Genomic DNA, 20,012 nt, shown 5'->3' on the forward strand with positions numbered 1-20,012 from the left:
ACGTGATTTTCAATTATACACTTTCATAGCCGTCAATAAAGCAACTCGAATCATCTGGTTACACATTTTGTTTACTGTGTCTTCGCTGAGATCTGACAAGTTCTCCACGTTCGTGGAAACTTCATGCGCATCCAGAGATAAAGATGTTGATTTAGAGGACGGACAGGTGGTCTGACAAATCTTTAAGCTTTCTGTAAAGCAGAGGGATGTGCTTTCCACATGGCCTCGGATATCCTTTTGTCTGAGTTTGGTTAATGCGCGCCGATTTTCTTCTTCATTTCCAGCACCGACAGAGTGAAAACAAACGCTTAGGGCCGCTCGGCACTCCCCTGTCCCATTTAAGCAGAAAAGGTGAAAAACAAAGTCATGTTTGGCGTGATTTCCCAAGACAGCAAAACGTTGAGTCAAAACAAAGGAAACTACAAGAAATAAGTTTGTGTGAGGAGAGACGCTGGATTATATCACATACAAATGCATTTCCACTTCCTTTTACTTTAACTGTGCTGCCACAGAATTATGTTGTTAGCAGATACATCTTCTCAATTCTCACCCTCCCATCACACATAATCATCTACCTTTTTTTTTTTTTTTTTTGAGCACCTACTAAGTGCTAGAGCACTCATTTTCAAGAAGAATCAAGTGCCAACTGTGTAGTGGTGTTACTGAACAAAAGCATGAAACCTGGTGTTTCTGATTACAGATTATTGGCAATGCTACATAGATGTTAGCAGCGCATCCTTTTTGTTTGCTAGAGTAAGATTAAACAGAAATCGGCTGCAGTGTGCTCTGTTGACCAAATGCTAACACAGCTGAGTGGAACTAATATAGCGGGTGAATATACATTTGTATGGGCTGAAGCGGAACAGCCAGTGCTGCGGCCGTTATTATACAGTAAACAGCTGCTGTCGAAGGATAAAGAGAGAAATAAAGAAAAAGAAAAAGAAAATAATGGGAAGGGTTCTCCCGTACGTTGATTTGCTGCTCAACCACAACCGTGGCTCAAGTGCTGCAACTTCACTGCTCGGTTCGGACATTGACGTCTAGATTTCCTCTGGACGGACCAACGGTTTTAGTGGTCAGAAACTTCCCGAATGTTTCAGCACCAGTGGGAGATCGCTGGCATTGGTGATGCCATGCATCACAAACCTCGTCAATACTCTACTATATACCGTCACTGGTGCGCGTCACATCAATGGTGTGATCTTTCTATCTAAATACGTACGGGTGCTGCATTTTGTCTTTCCACGTTGTGCTTCATTTCCAGCACAAGTGATTCCATATCGGTGATTATGTTTCTCAATATGCCGTGGATTTCATGTCTGGGGGTGTTTTTTTGTCCCCTTGAGTTTAGCATGAGTTACTTATAGCAGTGCTTCTAGCTATTGGGCTCTACGTGGGTCAAGGGATCAGTCTTCACTCATCCGACGTTCTCCCTGCATTTTCTTTTCAGTGCCACTGAAGCTTTTATCTTTCCCACTGTATGCCCACAGTAACACTTATTCATACGCCCTTAGTGCTGGGTGTGCAAACGTATACCCTTCCAAGGTGTGATTTGTAATACATGTATAATTAATCTAACCTTGGTGACACCCTAATATATTATGTGAAAAGATCTCCCTAAGGTACCCTGAGGGAGAAAAATCCACACTTTCATTTTTCATTGTGCTGTTTGAGCGAACAGGTGGTCCATCTATCGATTTCCCCACTTCACTCCCATGAAAAAGACCGTGGTTAGATTAATGTCAGGCTCAGGAGCCACAGGCCAAGCAGCCCCCTGGGTTCGCTCTCTCTCTCTCTCTCTCTCTTTCCCTCTCCCTCTTTTTTTTATTTCTATTTTTTTGCTAACATAACCATAGTACAAAGCCAGATCCGCTCCATAATCCAGCTCATTGAAACTAAATTCGTCTTTCTGTTCACAGGCGCACTATATTTGTGCTGCTTTTCAAATTTTCGGGCAGGTGGCACAAAAGCCCTTTTTTCCCCCCTCTTCTCCTGTAAGAGTAAATCCTTTACGCAGGAAGTGACTCAGGGCTGAATGTGACTCATTTGGAGTCGAGAGATAATTAGACAGCAGGTTGGAAAATTGTTTCTGTTTAACAGAGGCAAGTAAGTCCTGGAGCTAAACCTTCATGGCCACGCTGCTCACATCTCAGACAAAAAAAAACGCACAATCGCCTAAACAAAGGCTAACCTCCGCTATGAAAGGTCACCAGGTACACCAAGCAGAAACATTCATACATTCTGTACAACACGTATGATTTGCTGCACACATCTTGTCAGATATAATACACTGTCGAATCTATCAAATTGTTCGAGGTCATAAATATGAAAAATGAAAATAACACATCTTACAAGATGAAGCAGTCAAATGGCTAAAGGCTAGATCCTACATAAGCACACTCCCCCGCGACCATTCATCATTCGATTTCACTCTTACCTTCTGGTTCAGAGTGACGAATAATACATCATGTCTGATGTATGCGATCCGACTTATTGAAAACAGAATAATTTCTTAAAAGCAGAGCTGCCACTCTGGGTTGTTTCTGTGCTGCACCGCGTGCATGTACATATGTCGTTAACAGGATATATGGGTGGAAGAGTCTTTTTGTTCCTCCTGCAGGGAAAAAAGAAATCAATGGCAACTGTCTATTTTAAATCACAAAGTGACTGAAGTTGCCTTCAGAGGCTTTTGTTGACCCCATTTTTCCCTTCGGTTCCCATCATACAGCGCTGCGTGTCACATCAGCTCCATCGGGACCGCATGTGCTTCACGTGCATCGCCACCAGAAGAGGGTCACCCCTTCATATGAAGAGTGTGCAGCGTCGCTTTTGACATTGTGGAAATGTGAAATAGAAATAATTTGAAAACTAGATGTTTATTTGAGAGAAAGAAAAAAAAAAGGTCCAAAGACAATATATCAAACGAGAGTGAAAAATAATATTTTAAAAAGAAGATGAGAAGTTGGGACAGGGGGGACGTTTACCACCGTGTTGCATCAGCTCCTCTTTTAAAGGCCCTCTGTCAGAGTTGGGCAGACTGACAGATGTAGTTTTGAAAGTAAAATGTTTTTCCCAAATTTTGCTTGATGCAAGACTTCAGCTCTCCAAGACAGGGTATTCTTCTTTCTGTTTGCTTCAGAACGCGCTAAATGTTTTCAGACGGCGCAAAGTCCGGGAGACAGGCGGGCCGTGAGTTTTACGATGGACTCGTGCCGTTTCGCCTGCGACATGTTGCATTAGTTGCTTAAAAAAGGCAACACCTTCCACGGAGAAGATTATTGGATGACAGCTTATGCCGCCGCACAAACTTTACGTTTTTCAAATATGTGTAAGTCAGCCATGCAACGTGCACTAATGCACCACCATATAATAATAAACTGCATTTTATCAGAGTGCTGCTAACAAGCTGGATGGTCCCCGTCATTTTAACACAGGTCTTATAATTTTATCTATTCAGACCACAGCACAGTCATTTTTTTTCCCTACTTCGTTTCAGTCCATTAATCAATTAGTTCTGTGATGTTCTGCAAGTTTTTCTTTTAAGCTCCCCCCCAATGAAACACAGTGTTTAAAGAATTTGATAACACCTGGGTTATTGCTTTACTCTTGCATTTCACACAACATCCACAACCTATTTAGGAAACAGGGTTGCCGCAGATGATCTTTGCATGCAAATGGCAGACTTTTCTTCACGACTGGCCCCAAACATTTAGCAGTAATCAATTCGGGGTGCCAGTACCGCGCTCACAAATTCACATTCCCTGCATCAGCACACGGGTCTGCTGTAATAGGGGATGATTAGGCTTGTTTTCCTCCATTTTCGGCATATTTGGCCACAGTTTGCATCTCTACGAAATGGCAAGAGCTGGATTTTTCAATCATTTATCCTTTGCTTTCCTCTATTTATTTGAACCTGTCTGCTTGCTTGCTAACCAGTCGCGGTTGGCCAGCAGAGCACTCAGCTGCAGCATGTGGCTTCAAGGTGTTACAGCTTACTCGGGCTGTTTAGATGCATTTCAGCAAGATAAAGACATCCAGCAGAGATCATCATCATCATCATCAAGTATTTTGTTTGTTTTCATCCTATGTAAAACATGTGGCTTATTTTGGCCTAATATAATTTCTGTTTCACGCCCCCCGCCCCCCAAGTTAGTTAAGTGTCCGAACCCAAACAGGTCTGTTTATGCTGTTTACTTGTATAAAAGAAGCATATTAGCATGGGGATCTGTGCACCTTCAAAGAGAAGTCAAAGCAAAACTATTGTCTACACACCAAAGACATGTCAAGCCACAAATCTACGTACATCTCACATCCATGAATTATGCAACTGGAGGACATAATTTCCTCGTTCCCCGTGCTTCTTTTCTTTCTTTTTTTTTGTGCTTTTTTTTCTTAACAGCTGCCCAAATTGGCCATTAAAGTAAATTCCACCGTATTATTTAGAAGCACACCATCAAAGGAGCCATATGCACAACAGCTTTATAATGGCTGTATATAATCCGGTGCCCTTTAACACTACACTGAACACAAAATGATGTGGCAAAAATAAATCTAATTACCCAGCCATTCAGCATCAAAAGCCGTGCTGGTAGAGAGGGCTCCAAAGAAGAGAGCCAAGAAACAAACAGAGGAGGACTCAAGCTGCGTGTTTGGAGTCCGTACAGAGAGGCAAACCAACAGCTATTTCCTGCTTTTGTACACTGCTAAATTTTAGGAAATGATCAAAAAAACGTGTAAGATTTAGAAGAAAATCCCTACTTTAACCCTACAAAATCTACAAAGTATGATGCATTTGCTAATTCAATTTAGGTAACTAATAGGAATGGAACTGTAAATGATAAAAAAAATAAAAGGCTGTCATAACCCTTTTCCTGCATGGCATAAAAAAAAAGAGGGAGATTTATGCTTTAATCCATTATGCACAATACATCATAATAGAGGATTTGAGACTTTACACCCTTTACACCTCTTTTACAAGAGTTTTGGATGATTTTTGTTGGTTTCCCTTTATTACTTGCAATCTGTTCTCCCTTTTTCAAACACTTAGATACTGCAGCTAGATTTTCATTATTTTTTTTCTATGTGTGTGTGTGTGTGTGTGTGTGTGTGTGTGTGTGTGTGTGAGAGAGAGAGAGATCCTCCCAGTCTGATAAATTCCCTCATCTTTTACAGTCTAGAAAGCCACTTAGTAATAAAACCTTTCAGTGCTATAAATATGGTGTCTCCAAACACATGGAACAGATATAGCCGTGGATAATGTCATCAGGATTATTTTTGCACTAATTTCTGCATGTGATTGTTTTCCAGTAAACTAACTTTAATGTGTACAACCTGCAGAGTTCGAAATGAAAGAAAATGATGTTGGCTCCTATAGCTCTGTGGTGGTGAACATGGCACTCACTCTGAAAACTTCCACATCATCTTTGCAATGCTATACTGATGAAATATCTTTGTAAAAATGATCACATTCAAAATTCTTGAATTATTCTTTGTATTGATGTTAATGTACTGATGTATATGTATATGCATTTGCTAGGGGAGGCCATGACCAAGCCCTTTGATGATGACTTCGTAAATGACACATCTACAATAGTTTAATTTGACTCTTCAGTGGATCCAGAGCTCACTAAAAACCCCTTTTGAACAAAGACTGTAAAAGGCACGGACACGTCACCTCAATTCAGCATTTTCTGCCGTATACTGTTGAGCCACGGAAGCTTTAAATGCCGACAACATTTCAAAGCTCCACGGAGCCCATCCCACAAAGAATTCAGCCAGATTCACGAGTTAAAATGTGTCTAAACCTTAATTCTAAGGGTTCATTAGTTAGTTTAGAAATTGTATCAACTTGTAATCCATTTAAACACTTTGGCTAATCACCGTTTGACCTTCAACACTGGACCATAAGCATTTGTCAAATTGCGAGTAGTAACATGACGTTTACCTCTACAGGGAACGTTCTGCCATTGATGCTGTGCTCTGAGCCTGCCGATCCATTACTCTGGCCCCAGTGAAACTCCATCTTCTCAGCCTTAAAGCGTCCCGGCAGTCCAGCACCTCTCACATAGTAGTCGTCCTTCAGGAGCACAGCAACTGAAGACAAACAGGGGTGGGGAATAATTGAATCAAAGGCAGAAATGTAAGCGCAAATATGCAAAGGCAGCAGAAAGGGAGATTGCAAATTAAATAAGAGAGCGTAAAGTAGCTCAAGTCTTATTATAAATGACACACTTGCATTCATAATTTTTTTTCCCAGAAATATTTTATGTTTCAGACCTGAGATGTCACATTGTGCTACTTTATACTTTTTTTTTTTTTTTTTTCATAAGCTGCTAAATGGAAAGTCAGTGTGGGCACCTTCACAGCAATGCTAGATATGTGCCCTTTAGAGAAAGCACAAACATGCTTCCTTCCAGTGGCCTTGACATCCCTGGTCGACTGTGTGAGGTGTAGTGAACAGGTTCAGTAGAAGTCGCCGTCTCTTTAATTGTTGCATGACTCCCTAGGACCACATAATGGCATTCACATGCCTTGTGATCTTCATCCACATTCCAGTTTTTACAAAAGACTGTAATGCCGCTGCTCCCTCTGCAGAATAGCGGGCATCTTTTCCATTTTCTCTCATGTAAGATCATTAACAGCGGAGTCTTCGGCAAAGACATTTTTTGTTGAGGAAATGAGGAATTTCAGTTGTTTTCGCAACACAGAAATTGTTTGATTTTTCATCTATGAATGTGACTTCACAGATACGACACAGCAAAGACTTGTGTGCTAATGTACATCTTTTCAAATGAGTGATTTTTTCTCCAAGACTTAAAGATCCCAAAACAGGCCGCAGTGTTAATACGTGTTAATAGTAACTGCTCATTCAAGAAGGACTACTTATTCGAGATGCTTAAACAAAGAAGTGATCGCGCAGGGATGGCAATAAAGGTTAAAAAAAAAACCTTAAGATAACAATAACACCACCAATAATGTTATGCACTTTCTTTTTATTTTTTATAATTTACAGTGGCGGACACACACAGACACAGACTGCAGATGAGCTGCAGCTTGCCCTTCAGGAGCAAATCAGGCTTTGGTATGTTGCTTGAGGGCACTTCTTCGTGTACACAGGAGAAGCTGGGCCTGCTTTTAGTGCTTGTCAATGTTCTCCGTAATGTCATGTAAGTCCGAGTTTAAGCTGTGTTGGTAATCCGTGGCATCTGAAACACCATGGCAAGCCAGATTATCATCCCTCTGCTGTCCTGGCTGAGGTCGCATGCTAATACATTTAGAACCCGTTACCACGTCTAGATTTGACATCATTAGCCAGATTAGACCTGATGCTCTGTCGGCTGATCCTTGGTGTTAACATGAGGATTTAGTCAGCCTCTGAATCAGGACAGCCCACTTTCAATCATATCACAAAGCAAACTAGGAGAGAAAAACAAACAAAAAGACTCACAGCAAATAGACAACATAAAGGATAGATTTGAAATGAGAACGCAAGAGATTAACATTAGCAAAAACAGGTCAGCCGTTGATGGATCGAGGGTGAAAAAATAAGTTGGAGATTTGAAGAAACAAAAGGAAGAGACAAGAAGATCTGAGAAGAGAGGAACGCTGTGTGATGAGGGATGAACTGCTATTGTGTCGTGAGGCAAGAATCTGCCAGCAGTACTAATGTGCTGTTTAAACTGGAGGCCCACAGCATGAAGAAGAAGAAATGATGCGGGAGATTTCCAAGACTGAAAGCATTAGGTCAAAGTAAAAAAACAGTCTGCACGGGAAATAACAACCCATAACATTATCATAATGTGCGACTCAACTGCAAAAAAATAAAAATAGAAATCCCCTGTAACTGATGTTGTCTAAGCAATGTAATCCTATGTGCAACACGAGAAAAGCTGAGGAACGGAGACGCTGGCTGGCCTTGGGAGTTTCATTAGGAATGCAGCCCTGGGTGTATGTGAACCCTCAAACAGCAGAGGAAGAATTAGAAGCTAAGCCAAAAAGACCTTGAATCAGAGCCTGTGAAAGAAGAGGGGTGTGTGAAAGTAAATCCTTGATCAATGCAGATGTCTCTGGGGCCTTCCGATTCCCCCTGAATTGGGTTTAAAGTTGTTTGAAATCTTACTGAGAACTGTTTTGTTGAGGAACGGTGAATGAGTGGCGGCCAATCAGCCTGATCTCAAAGCAGGTCAAGGCACAAGGGAATGTCGTGTAATCAATTGCAGTGAACTTTTAAGATCTATTCACTCAGCTCTTAATTGTGAAAGTGACTTTTAAATAGTGAGAAGGATGTTAATGCCCCTCAGCGGGAGGGGGGATTTGAGCAACTCAATTTCCAGCGACCCCCCCTAGTGCCAATAACAGGTTGGAGTCGGCAAAATACAGTAGTGTAATCTCTAAAGGCATTATGTCATAGCAATGCATCCAACTGTGGGAGCAAAGACTATATTTAGGGAGTTCTTCGTGGTAATGAGCTCACTGATTCACCTCAATCTGGAACAGCACTTGGCTTTAACTGTGCCTGCACGGAGCGTCGTCCTGCTGTTTGGCTACCTGACCTGCAACTGTACTGTTTTCTCTCAGTCTTTCGTAGTGCAGGTCTTAGACTCAGCGGGGCACCGGCACTCAGTTAAAAAGCTGTAACATGCAACGGCACTCTACCGGTTCAGCCGCAAATGGGAAACAGACTCAGTCGGTGGCAAGCTGGTGAACACAGTGACGGATAAGAGCCAGACATTTCCTTTAGGACATCAAGAACGAGCCAGGTCAAGTCACACAACAACTTCAACCCGAGGCAGAGCAACTGAGGGGGAGGGCTCCATTTTCCAGCTTGCACACAGATGCAGTGCATCATAGATTTAGAAAAAATAAAAATAAAAAGACAGAGTGTTTATGTGCCGCCGAGGACTTAAATCCCTTTGCCCTTGCCCCACCATGACCTGAAAAGAGGATAGTCTACACAACGATGACGTTAGGAGAGTGTGGTGGAATGGAAGCCGATACAAATGTTCTTTCATATATTCATTAACATCCAGCTGCATGTACAACTAATCCATTGCATAATGTCAAAAGAGTTAATTACAGTACACTGAAAGACTTTTATGATATTATAAAAAAAAAATCTCCAAAGTCTTTGGAGGATCTGTCCAATCTGTCAAAAAAAAAAAAAAAAACATAAACAGAAGCACTTTAAATGTAATTAAGGCCAAGGACATTATATAATACATGCTGCATAGTCTAATGATTGTGGCCCAACAAAGGCCAACGTTTCTGGCCGTCCGCCATAGCCGGTTGGACTTGGGAAAACGGACTTTCTGTTGCACGCGCCAGTCACCGTTTGAATGAAAATGCATTCATTCAAGTTGGAAAAAAAGCCGAAATAATCGTGTTCCGAGTTTTTCACATCACAGATGAACGTTATCAACAGCTCAGCCAAACACGAATGATTAAAGCGATCGCTAAGTATGTCGAATTATATTTCAAAATCCCTGTTTGAGGTGTTGTTTAACAACCTAAACGCAGCTTAAGAGAGAAAAGACGTGGACAAGGAAAAAAGGAATGTATAATCTAGGATATCAAGGATGCAAAAAGTCGTGATGTGGAGAATAACAGATGAGAACTCTGAAGGACAAAGACTCGTTGGGAGAACAATACAACATCTGAGACTTGTTTGAGCAAGTGTTCTCGGTGAATATGAAGGGCAAACGCATCGCATGACCGATAACTAACTCATACTACAAAATGATGTCATGAGCAGTCACATTTGAGGTGATAAGGACTTTGAAATATAACGTCTGGGCGACAGAAAATACACCAGAGAAACCAGGCCACCTCTATAACAAATCATTTCACGGGGAGTCATGACCACAGATAGAGTCTGCTATAGATGTTGGCGCTGCCTAAGAGAGGAGCAGCAATGTGACAGGAAATTAACCTGCAGAAACTGCAGAGCGTTCAGCTGTTTCAGTTAGACTAGACGTAATTCCAGGTCATGTAGCCTGCCTCTGCTGGTAAAATGGAATAAGAGAATTAGAAATGTCACACTTGTGGTTAAAGTGTCCTGCATCGGGAGCCGTGGGATTTTCTTTTTTTTTTTTTTTGGACGGTCAATTTACAGATATTTTCAGGGCCCGGCTTTCTTACTGTAATGGGCTCGGTGGGTGAGGGTAATAAAAAGCCTACATATTTTTCTACTCGACTAACTGATATTACATCAATTTCACAATACACTGCTGGGTTTTGAGTCGACCTTTTCCAAACAACCTTTGCTCTGGAGTATTTTGCGGTAATGGGGTTCCCCCCCCCCCCTTTTTTTCACAGCCATTTAAGATCCTCTTGTCCCGTACGTTCCCAAAATGACACCGAGCCGCGTTACTTCCATCTCTGTAAATAAGCGGCCCACAGCGCCGCTCGGCTGTGTCAGTGGCCTTGGTTGTCATGGAGGCCAACAACTCTCATTATGATCAAACGCAAAAAAAAAGATGACACTACTCTTATCAGAAACTGTGCCAAAAGCAGCCAGATCAATTAGGGTCAGACTTTTCACACCAACGTGCCGCGGATTAGCTGCATTAAAGACCTGACAAGAAACTACTTTGTGGCAGTGATTTTAAGAAGCAGCTAATTGAGCAACATTCAGAATGAATCTGTAAACAAGGCGTGCGAAGCTTAGCTTACAAACAGAATGTTGAGTGCAGAGCATTGGAGGTGAGGGGGGCTCACAGATTTACAAGAACCACGGTGGACTGATGAGCGTAAGTGAGGCCGTTGCGTCTTTCACTGAAGCAGCAAAGTGTTTTTCAACTTTGCTTTGTGTACTAAAGAAAATGCCATTTTTCTTTGATTCCGAAAGATCCCCATTCTGAAATATCCTTGATGATATCCAGCCACTCCGCAGTTTTTCAACTCCCTCACTCATGGCTCAGTCACCCTTCCATAAGGTGACTCTTGTCACCTTATTGAGAGCTCTGAGTGACTTATGGACAATGCTCACCTCAACTTAGTGTCACTTTGTTGACTTGTTTATATTGAGAGATTTTTCTGCTTCTCGAGCGCCCTGCTCCTGACACAATGTTATTGTGGAATTTTTTTTACACTGGTGAGACCCTTCAGTTTGCCCACCAGCCATTCGACTTGTTTTTACACCGTGACCGCCCATACTTCGATGTTTTTCACCAGGATCTACACCATCATACAGACTCAGACAACAGCTGTGCAATTTAACGATGAATGCACGCTCGATGCTTAACTGACCGATGTTATGGTTTCTACATCCCCGATGTGGAGGATTTTCGTATTTTAAGAATTTGCACCGATTTTTTAAATATCCGAATAAAACATATATTGTGTAAAGGTGAACTTTTAAGCTGTCTAACTTCTTTTTGGCTAGCCAAGTTTATTTCATAACTGGTACATTAAGGCACATCACAGTGATCCTTAAAATTCAATATTAAAATGAGGCTTTTCATGGTGAACTGCAGAATTGTTTGCAATAGTCCAATACAACAAGAGTTATCTGTATTACAGGGAAAAAGCATCTCCAGCTGTTTTATATGGTAAATGACACTACTTCAAATATGGCACCATTTCGCATCATTTCACAAAGAGTTACCAATACCGTCTACAGACACAACAAAACTAAATATCTGATACAAACCTGTTTTTCCGGTGTTTTTCATGGTGGTTTGATTGGAGGACTCAGTGTTGAACTTTTCAAGCCCCAACTCCTGGTACTCCTCCGAAACCGACGCGTGGTCATCTACAATATCCACAGGGGATTGGTTCTTAGCAGCACACTCTGGGTATAACGCCGCCCAGCCTCGAGGTCCATGGCTCCCTGCAGAAAACAGAGTACACAAAGATGTAGACTGTGCAGAATGTAGACTGGCTCACACCGATCACCTTTATCCACGGGTATCAACTCTGCCACAGATTAAATTAGAGACACCAACAATGAAGCTACCGCTACAGCAGCCCACGGGGTAACAGCCACAACAGAGAGGGAAAAAGGGACAAAGATTCTTTCATATTCATTCAGCTGCACTGCCCTCTCAGTCCCCCTGCTGCTCCCTCCCCTCAGCTGAGAAAACAAGTGAACACAAAAAAAAAAAAAAAATGCTTCATCTGGGTACAAACAATTCCAGTGCTAATTGTCTGCAGAAAATATAAATATCCAAATGAGTCATATCCCTGTGTTGCGACACTACCTGGACCAGAGCCCGGAATGAGAAGCCAGCTTATGCGCATCTCTTCTTTCTCTTTCTTTTTTTTTTTCCTCCAATAAAAAGCAAGCCTAATCAATAGCCTTTAAAAGAGGAAAAAACAACAACTTTGCGTTAACAATTCATGCGCAGCGTGTGCTGCAAACTAACTTCCTGTAGAATCCCCATCCAGTGTCTGCTCTTTTAATCCTCTATCCCCTACAGTGGCGCTTCTACAAAGGAATAATCCACAACCGACAGGGGTCCCCTTGATCTCTTCCAGGGTACAATTGGCCGATGCAACAACAAAAGCCGAGGGATCAGGGGAACAAGGAAGCATGCATGGATTTTAACTTTTCTGGGTTTGCACAATATTCATGATCTCATTCCCTACAGATATAGGACAACTTTGCTATGAGCTCATGAAAAAGATATGAGAACTCCTCTTGACTATAAAAAAAAAAAAAAAAGAAAGAAAGAAAAGAAAAACATGAATTGAGGGCAGCTTTATGTCTTGGTATGTATAAACACCTTACAGCTAAACAGACTGTGCTCAACTCCTTCAAAAGGACACTTTGATTCAGAATTATTTCGAAACACGCAGCGTTCCAACAGCCAGAGAACAACGCGCACTGTGGAGTGACATGTCGACAGACATTTGTACAAGTTCTTGTTACATTTAGAGCGTGGAGACATGTTCATTGGAGAGATTAATAAAACAGCTCCTCGTACCAGGCCAGCAAACTTAAAAGATGATAGAGTGTGGTGAGAACATCAGCTGCCATGCTGCGGACATGTAAGGCCCGAATGGCCCTGAATGCTACAATGAATGTGAGCAGCATTTTGAACTAATGACTGCATTAGCAAGCAGGATTAAAATTGTCAGCCATGATTATAGTTTATAAACACAACCGTGCCAGTACAGCCCCGATATTTCATATTCTGGGATAAAGCCCATTATGAGTGAAACACTAATGCCATGGAGCAATTGAAAGCTGCTTGCCACTCATAAATACACAGAGGATTTACATAAAATGAAGCAAATGTTTACAATTCTCAGATAAAAGTCTTACGTGCACAAAGGTTCCTATTGAGCCTTTGTGTGCAAAAAAATGCATACTCATTTGTCATTTCCCCATTACCATTGCATTTGTACTCGATAACGCTTTAGCCATAACCTTGCAGAATAAAATGGAACGGCGTGAAGCCCAGTTAACACCCACGGCTCCATTAATAATTTGATCCAAAGATTAAAGCTGCGTGAAGCGGTATTTCATTTTTGAATCAAATGAAACAAATGACTCACTGTAATGTGAAAGCCGTGCCACTGTGAGGTCAATCAACTTTGAATCCACGGCTTCAATAAGGAAGGGTTAAAAAAAAATAAAATAAAAAAAACTTACATGATCAGGTACCGGACCAGTGCTAAAACCCGAACCAAGGCCTCACAAAGAGTCCAGAGTTCTAAAGCTTCGGCTGCAACATTCAACAATAAGTCACAACTTATTACATTTAGCTTAAAGCCATGCTAATTTTTCTTTTTCTGAAAGATCATATTCCAAATGTAAATGTGTGCTCATGTTTTCGCGACAGAATTAGTATGCATCTTAGTTAAACTGTCTTTACAGAAATATAAAATGATGCCTGTAGAAACCGAGATGAAAAGATACCCTACCCTCCTGTGACAAAAAGAAAAAAGAAACAAATGGAGCTCACACTGAAACTGGGAGTTGACCACATACCCACAAGCCCAGTGTTCTGGGAAAGATTATTGATGAGGCACCACATACCTGAGGTGGTTGTACAGTGGCTTAGCCTTACATCTACTGCCTTTGTGTTAGCAGAAAGTGTATCTACTCTTCGTCTCGGGTACGGTTCCCCACAGCTGTGGTAACAAGTGTGCTACATTCAGCTACCTATAAAAAACACTGTTCACACGTTCACTTCAACCCCTGCTTTTTCTTGCTTTCCACTTGGTCCTCCAGAGTCGTGGCAAAGTGCAGTGATCATTTCAGACCCTTCACCTGATCGATGGTCTTAGAATATCTTAGAATAAAAGCAAAACGAAAGGAGCGAGCCTAAATCTATCGTTGATTAGCATTAGCAAGCACGGTGCTTTCCAACAGTAGATGCACCCTGCGTGTGAGAAAAGCAAGACACTGCTTTCCATGAAACTTTGTCCGCGAGGTTCGATCACGAGACAGAGAAGAAATCTGTTGCGGATCTAAAGCGCATCCTCTAAAGCCGGAAGAAAAGAGCATCGGCTGGTCTGGAGGAATCCTCTTCTGGGTGCCCGTGTAGTTCAATGTGTAACATAGTCTCAAACGACAACAACAACAAAAAAAAAGTGTAATCTTTTGCTAATTTTCCATTCAAACACAAATTACATCCCATTTACTGCTAGAGGGATAATTCTGCCTTTTAAGAACAGAGAGGGAGGAGCAGTCCTAAAATCAGATAAGTGAGGGTTGCACAGCAGTCGATTAATCTGTCTCATTGCCATTCATCAGAACCAGACTATAATTCTCGTGGTTAAGTCTTTTTCCGACTGCAGCCGTGACTCTCTGCAGAGGCTGAGGTGAAGACGTTTATAAATAAGTCCTCGTTCCAAATGTGAACTGAAACACACGGCATCAGCCTCACTCAGCATATGGATCCGCTGAAACGGCTCAGGCACCAAGACTGCTCACTCGTGATGGAGCAAACCCTTTAAACTCTTGATCTTTTTTAAATGCAAATCAGTGACTGAATTTAAAAAAACAACAACAAAAAAAAAACATTTACAACCCAATGACGTCACAGTCCCTCTTTTAGGGAAATTTCTCTTTTTTAACAGAATTCATCAGTTGTCGACATTTCTGAATCGTCTGAATTACATGGGAATTATTATTATTACATGGGAATCAGAAGAATAAATGACCTGCGACAAACCAGCACAGACTGATTATAGTGTAGTTGTTAAGCGCAGTCCCGAGATTAAACACGTCTGTCTGAGTTACGTTGTTGAATGAAAGAAATGTTCTCAAGTTTTGAAAATACAGCTATTGAATGAATGACTACTGGGTGGTGGAAAATTGTTACTTGCACACGGTAGCACTCAAATGTGATTATAAGGTGCAGAATGATTAAAAAAAATAATAATAATAAAAAAATCATCTCTAAGCCATAATGGGGTTTTAATCAAAAGATAATCAGATATTTTATGCTGATTTGTTTACCTATAGCTGCAATACATGTTGCTTAGGTTATAATTACAAATAAATGGAATCAGTTCTATTGTTTGCACTGTAATTAAAATGCGTTTACTTTGAATACAATTTCACTTGATTTACAGTGAGAGTCAGGCCTGCATTTGCAGACATGTAAAAAAAAAACCAAAAAAACAGTGTTAAGTCTGATGTAAACGTCTCAATGTTAACGCCGCAGTCTGATTCATACGCTCAGCCGTTTACAATGGGAAGCGACAGCCTGTAAGTGCACAAGATGAGTGACAACCTGCTCGTTTGTGTGGTCCCGTGTCCTTGACGGATCCACAGAACGCTGCATTCCTATGTGCATATCATATGGAAAACTGCTCACACGTGAATTTTAAAACCACATGCATTGTGTCACCTCTAAACGAATGTATTCGGAAAACAACAAATATCCATTCGGCTATCACTACAAAAACATATAAAACCATATAACCAAAGTTGGAGATTTAATGCCAAGATCTCCACATGCTTATGCTCATCCCTTCGCTTCCTCGGAAATAATGGCTTTTATCTACAGCCTTTTAGCCCAGTAAAAACTCAGCTTTGCTCACTTTGTAGCATAGTCACATATAAATAAAGCCCCAGCCTATGAATTGCTAAGCATCCCATTCAAATCAGGATTTTATAGAAATTCAATCACGCCTTTATTACATTATAATATATGCTAGAAGTAGGATGGGTTGTGTTTGTAGAGTTATATATTCATTTTGTTGTGACCTGCCCTGGGCTTTCCTCGGAGTAATGTGACACTGTCTCTGCAATCTACTATTTTTAAGTAAAACAGGCACATGTTTCTCTCAATCTGGCACTTTCAGTTCCAGACGTCATCCCATTAACCTTGGGATAAACAGCCATGCCTGTGCTTCCATGGCAATGCTGACAGAATGGCGATTGCCTTGTCATTTCCGTTTTGTCCCTTGCGGTGAAGGCATGCATGCTGTATGCCGGCTGGCAGACCTCCCAGAATTGGCACAATAGTGCTTGCAAAAATCCACACTGATCAGTCCATATGTATGAGTCGCACTGACAGCAAAACATGGCCAGCAGATAGAAGACACAGTGTCACAACTGAGAAAGGTCACACCATTTGTATAGATGGAATAGTGCTAAGAAGATTAAAGCCGTGTGTGTGCTGTAGTATAACATCAGTGAAAGCAGGAGCATCAGATAACATTTTGAACAACATTCCTGCTGTCACTCTCAATATGTTGATAACACTCCAGATGGTGGAAACAGACACACTGCAGCATTGGGTGCCATCAAATGTACAGGTCAGAAAACTGATGATCGCAAGGCTTCCGCATTGTTGAGACAGGCTGAAGCAGACAGCTAAGTTGGTAATCATTCAACTCCTCACAAGGAAATGACAGCCCTTTTTTTTTTTTTGCTCTTATCACCCAATCACATACAAAGGTGTCGCGGTAACAACGGGTCACAGGAGAGAAGTGTTTCAGATAACGTGTTCTCTCATCAAATTAACTGCATAAAGCTGCACGAGACTGGAGAGCGAAGCAAAAGCACTAAAAAGAAGCTGGAACGACACTGAAAAACAGAGTTCAGAAAAATAATCATGTAAAAGAGAAAAGAAAAGGACACACCCTGCGCGCCTGATCAATCTTACCGCCACGTTTCTAGATTGAACTTTAAACTGTAGCCTGCCAATGAACAATGAAGCACTGTGAGGCTTTACTGTGGGATGATGGATGACAAGCGCACCTTTTCTTTTACCGTCCAAGCCAAATGGTGCAAATACGAGGTACCTTTTCTTTCTGATTCATTTGAATTTAACTGAATATTTCATTCATCCCTAAGACGTAATCGTGATTATATTGCGGCATGGTACGAATAAACACATAAAGGTCATTAGTCATAACCGTCGTTGCGTTTAGGGTCACTGCTGTGGGTAGGAATGCAGGTGAAGACGCCACCGACTGAACGCTCCCCGTTGTTTCATCACCATCATATTGTTTGGAGGATGTGCAGTATTTCCCATTATGTTCAGCAACTTGGTTTCACCCACAATGATTTGTTACTGCAAAACCTTTTTTTACACAAGTCATATCCCCCCCCGCTACAAATAATTCCCCGATCACACGATTACATTAGAGAGAGTGGCCCTTAGAATTAAACTAAATCTAATATGGATTGGGCCGGTGATGCTCTGCACAGCCTGTCTTAAGTGAAGTCTATGAATGGGAAACACAGCACGCATTAAGATTTCATAAATCAATATCAGATCAAGTAAAAAAAAAAAAAAAGAACGTTTTTTTTTTTAAGCACAGGCCTGACGGCACATGCCTACCTATATCATAATTACTATAAATTATTATATAAAAAAAACACAGAGAACAATCTGGCACACTTCTGTTCACATCTTAATTAACCACGAAAGGATGATAAATCACAACTCTTGGAATGACAACGCAGTTAGTAGGTTGATCAAGACTTATGTTTACGCAACACCGGTTAATTTGTGTTGGAAAAAGGCGATGCGTCTTCTGGGGTTGAGGGTTAACTTTGCAGGCATCTAATACTTCTATATTACTATATTTTCAACGATTAGGAAACTTCAGATAAGAAGGGTACATCGTAGGAACATACCATCAGCCTTTGTCTTAACCAAAGCAGGTACTTATAACTGCGTAAGCTTATAGATGATTTTTGCTGAGTGTGTGGACATTTTTTTTGCATATGAAGTGGAGTGAAAACAAGGTTTTTTTTTTGTTGTTTTTTTTTTTTTTTAAATCATTTTCAAAATAAACCCAAAGGCAAAGCAAGTCAAAGGTACTAGTAACAGCACAAGCACGTAACAGTTCGTTCTATCTTGGTAAACTGCTATGCCAGAGCTCCTTTCTACAAAACAAGCCGCCAGACTTTATCCCTTCGTTCCACTGTCTCTGTGTCATGCAGATCTCTTTACATGCTTCCTGGCAGCTCTGTGACCTAGTGGCTGGGATGTGACAGGGAAAAAAGAAGAGAGCTCAGAGCAAAGCTGAATCAACTGAGGGAAGAAGAAAGTAGATTCAGTTTACTGAACGATGCCGACTGTGAGCGTTCGGCGACAGAAATACAGACTCTTTACTACGCCGAGTGAAAGCAAGCAGGAAGACTGCTTTTCCTTATTCATAAATAATTACAGCGGGGCTGTTTTATTTAACAAAAAAAACCCCACCAAGGATCCCACCAAAAAAGCCTCTCAAATAAGAAAAAATAAGAGAGTACAAGTACAACGTACCATTAAGTTCAGACTTTATGAATGTGAATTGGTGTGAATGTCTATGAAAATGTATCCGACTCAACCCAACTACTGTCAAAGAGAGGGAAACTCATCCAGGCAAAACTGGGCCAGCCGATTGGTGACTGACTGTTCCCGAGTCTAAAGGGGGTCATGCTGCCAAAACTGCAAAATGTTACACCAGGGTGAAATAAGTGTCTGAACAACAGCTCAGTGGAGGACGGAGGCTTTTCTTGTTGCCATTACTGTACTTTTCAACGATTGAAACACCTCAAATAAACTGTTGGAAGTTTCACCGTGCCGGCAGATGTCTTTAAGTCACCCACAGAGCGTTTATCAGCTGCGACAATTTCATTTTTCCATCTTGTGTGCGCAGAATTTCGTAGGCACAAGGAACTCTACCTTGAAAAGGAGCTTCTTGTCAGATTCCTTTCGAGGCCAGTCTGAATACACTGACTCAAATATAAGTGGACCATGAAGGTGAAGCCACAATGCCCTCAGTGGGCTTCAAAAAATGAGTGAGGGCATATCCAATCAAGTAACTAAAGAATTTCAAACAAGAATTTATCACACGAGTAAATAATGGCAGCGCCTTTCTCCGGGTTTTTAAAAACCCATTTTCTCAACATTGGCCTACATTCTCGTCTTTGAGAGAAATCTACAAGGTGCAAGTATTTGAAATATCAGTGGCGTTTGCAAGAATAGGAAAAACGGCAACCAAGGGTCAGTGTGGACCACACAGTCTGGGGGGGTGCACGAGCGGCTCTTCAGTTTCACTTCACCAAATCAAACGCGCATTCGCTCGGCCTTGGCAACTCTGCGATGAATGAGGAGACCAAGTAGAACGTCTTAATTCACTGCGTTTTTTGATGACACAAAACAAATGAGAAAGCGCATTAGAGAGAGCAGGCGAAAACCTTTGGTGGTTTTGGAACAAAAGAGGAAAAGACATCCGAGCCAGAGAGCCACGTTTGAACGAGGAAGCTCACGAATGAGTTCAATGCCGACAATCAAACGACGGTCAGCCAAACAACACTGCACTGTGGGAATTTGCACTTTCTTTAATATCAGCGATACATGGATTAGTGCATCAGCCACTCGGGAAGAGGTTTATATTCTTCAATCAGATATTAAGAACATTATTATCACTGATGTCAATATTAAACATTTCATTAAATCTGCAGAGCCAATGGCAGTTCTGACACGGCTAACACTCCAGCGTGCCAGGGGGCGTCATTGCACCTTAACGTTGGTTTCTACACCGTCATACAAAGCGTGAGGGGGGGGCAGTAAATAGCTGCCCTGCTGTCTTTGCTGTACACAACCACA

General features: G+C 41.4%; 1 protein-coding gene across 1 annotated transcript in view; it reads right to left on the minus strand.

Annotated features, from left to right (window-relative positions):
- ca16b (carbonic anhydrase XVI b) overlaps positions 1-20,012 on the minus strand; it is a 98,813-nt gene that overhangs the window by 33,591 nt on the left and 45,210 nt on the right. Inside the window, exons 3-4 of the mRNA XM_075461202.1 lie at positions 11,651-11,830; positions 5,945-6,093 (exon numbers count right to left, since the gene is read on the minus strand). Coding sequence (XP_075317317.1) covers positions 5,945-6,093; positions 11,651-11,830 — 329 coding nt within the window. The remainder of the gene's footprint in view (positions 1-5,944; positions 6,094-11,650; positions 11,831-20,012) is intronic.

Source organism: Odontesthes bonariensis, chromosome 3 (assembly GCF_027942865.1).
Source record: "Odontesthes bonariensis isolate fOdoBon6 chromosome 3, fOdoBon6.hap1, whole genome shotgun sequence".
Classification (NCBI taxonomy): domain Eukaryota; kingdom Metazoa; phylum Chordata; class Actinopteri; order Atheriniformes; family Atherinopsidae; genus Odontesthes; species Odontesthes bonariensis.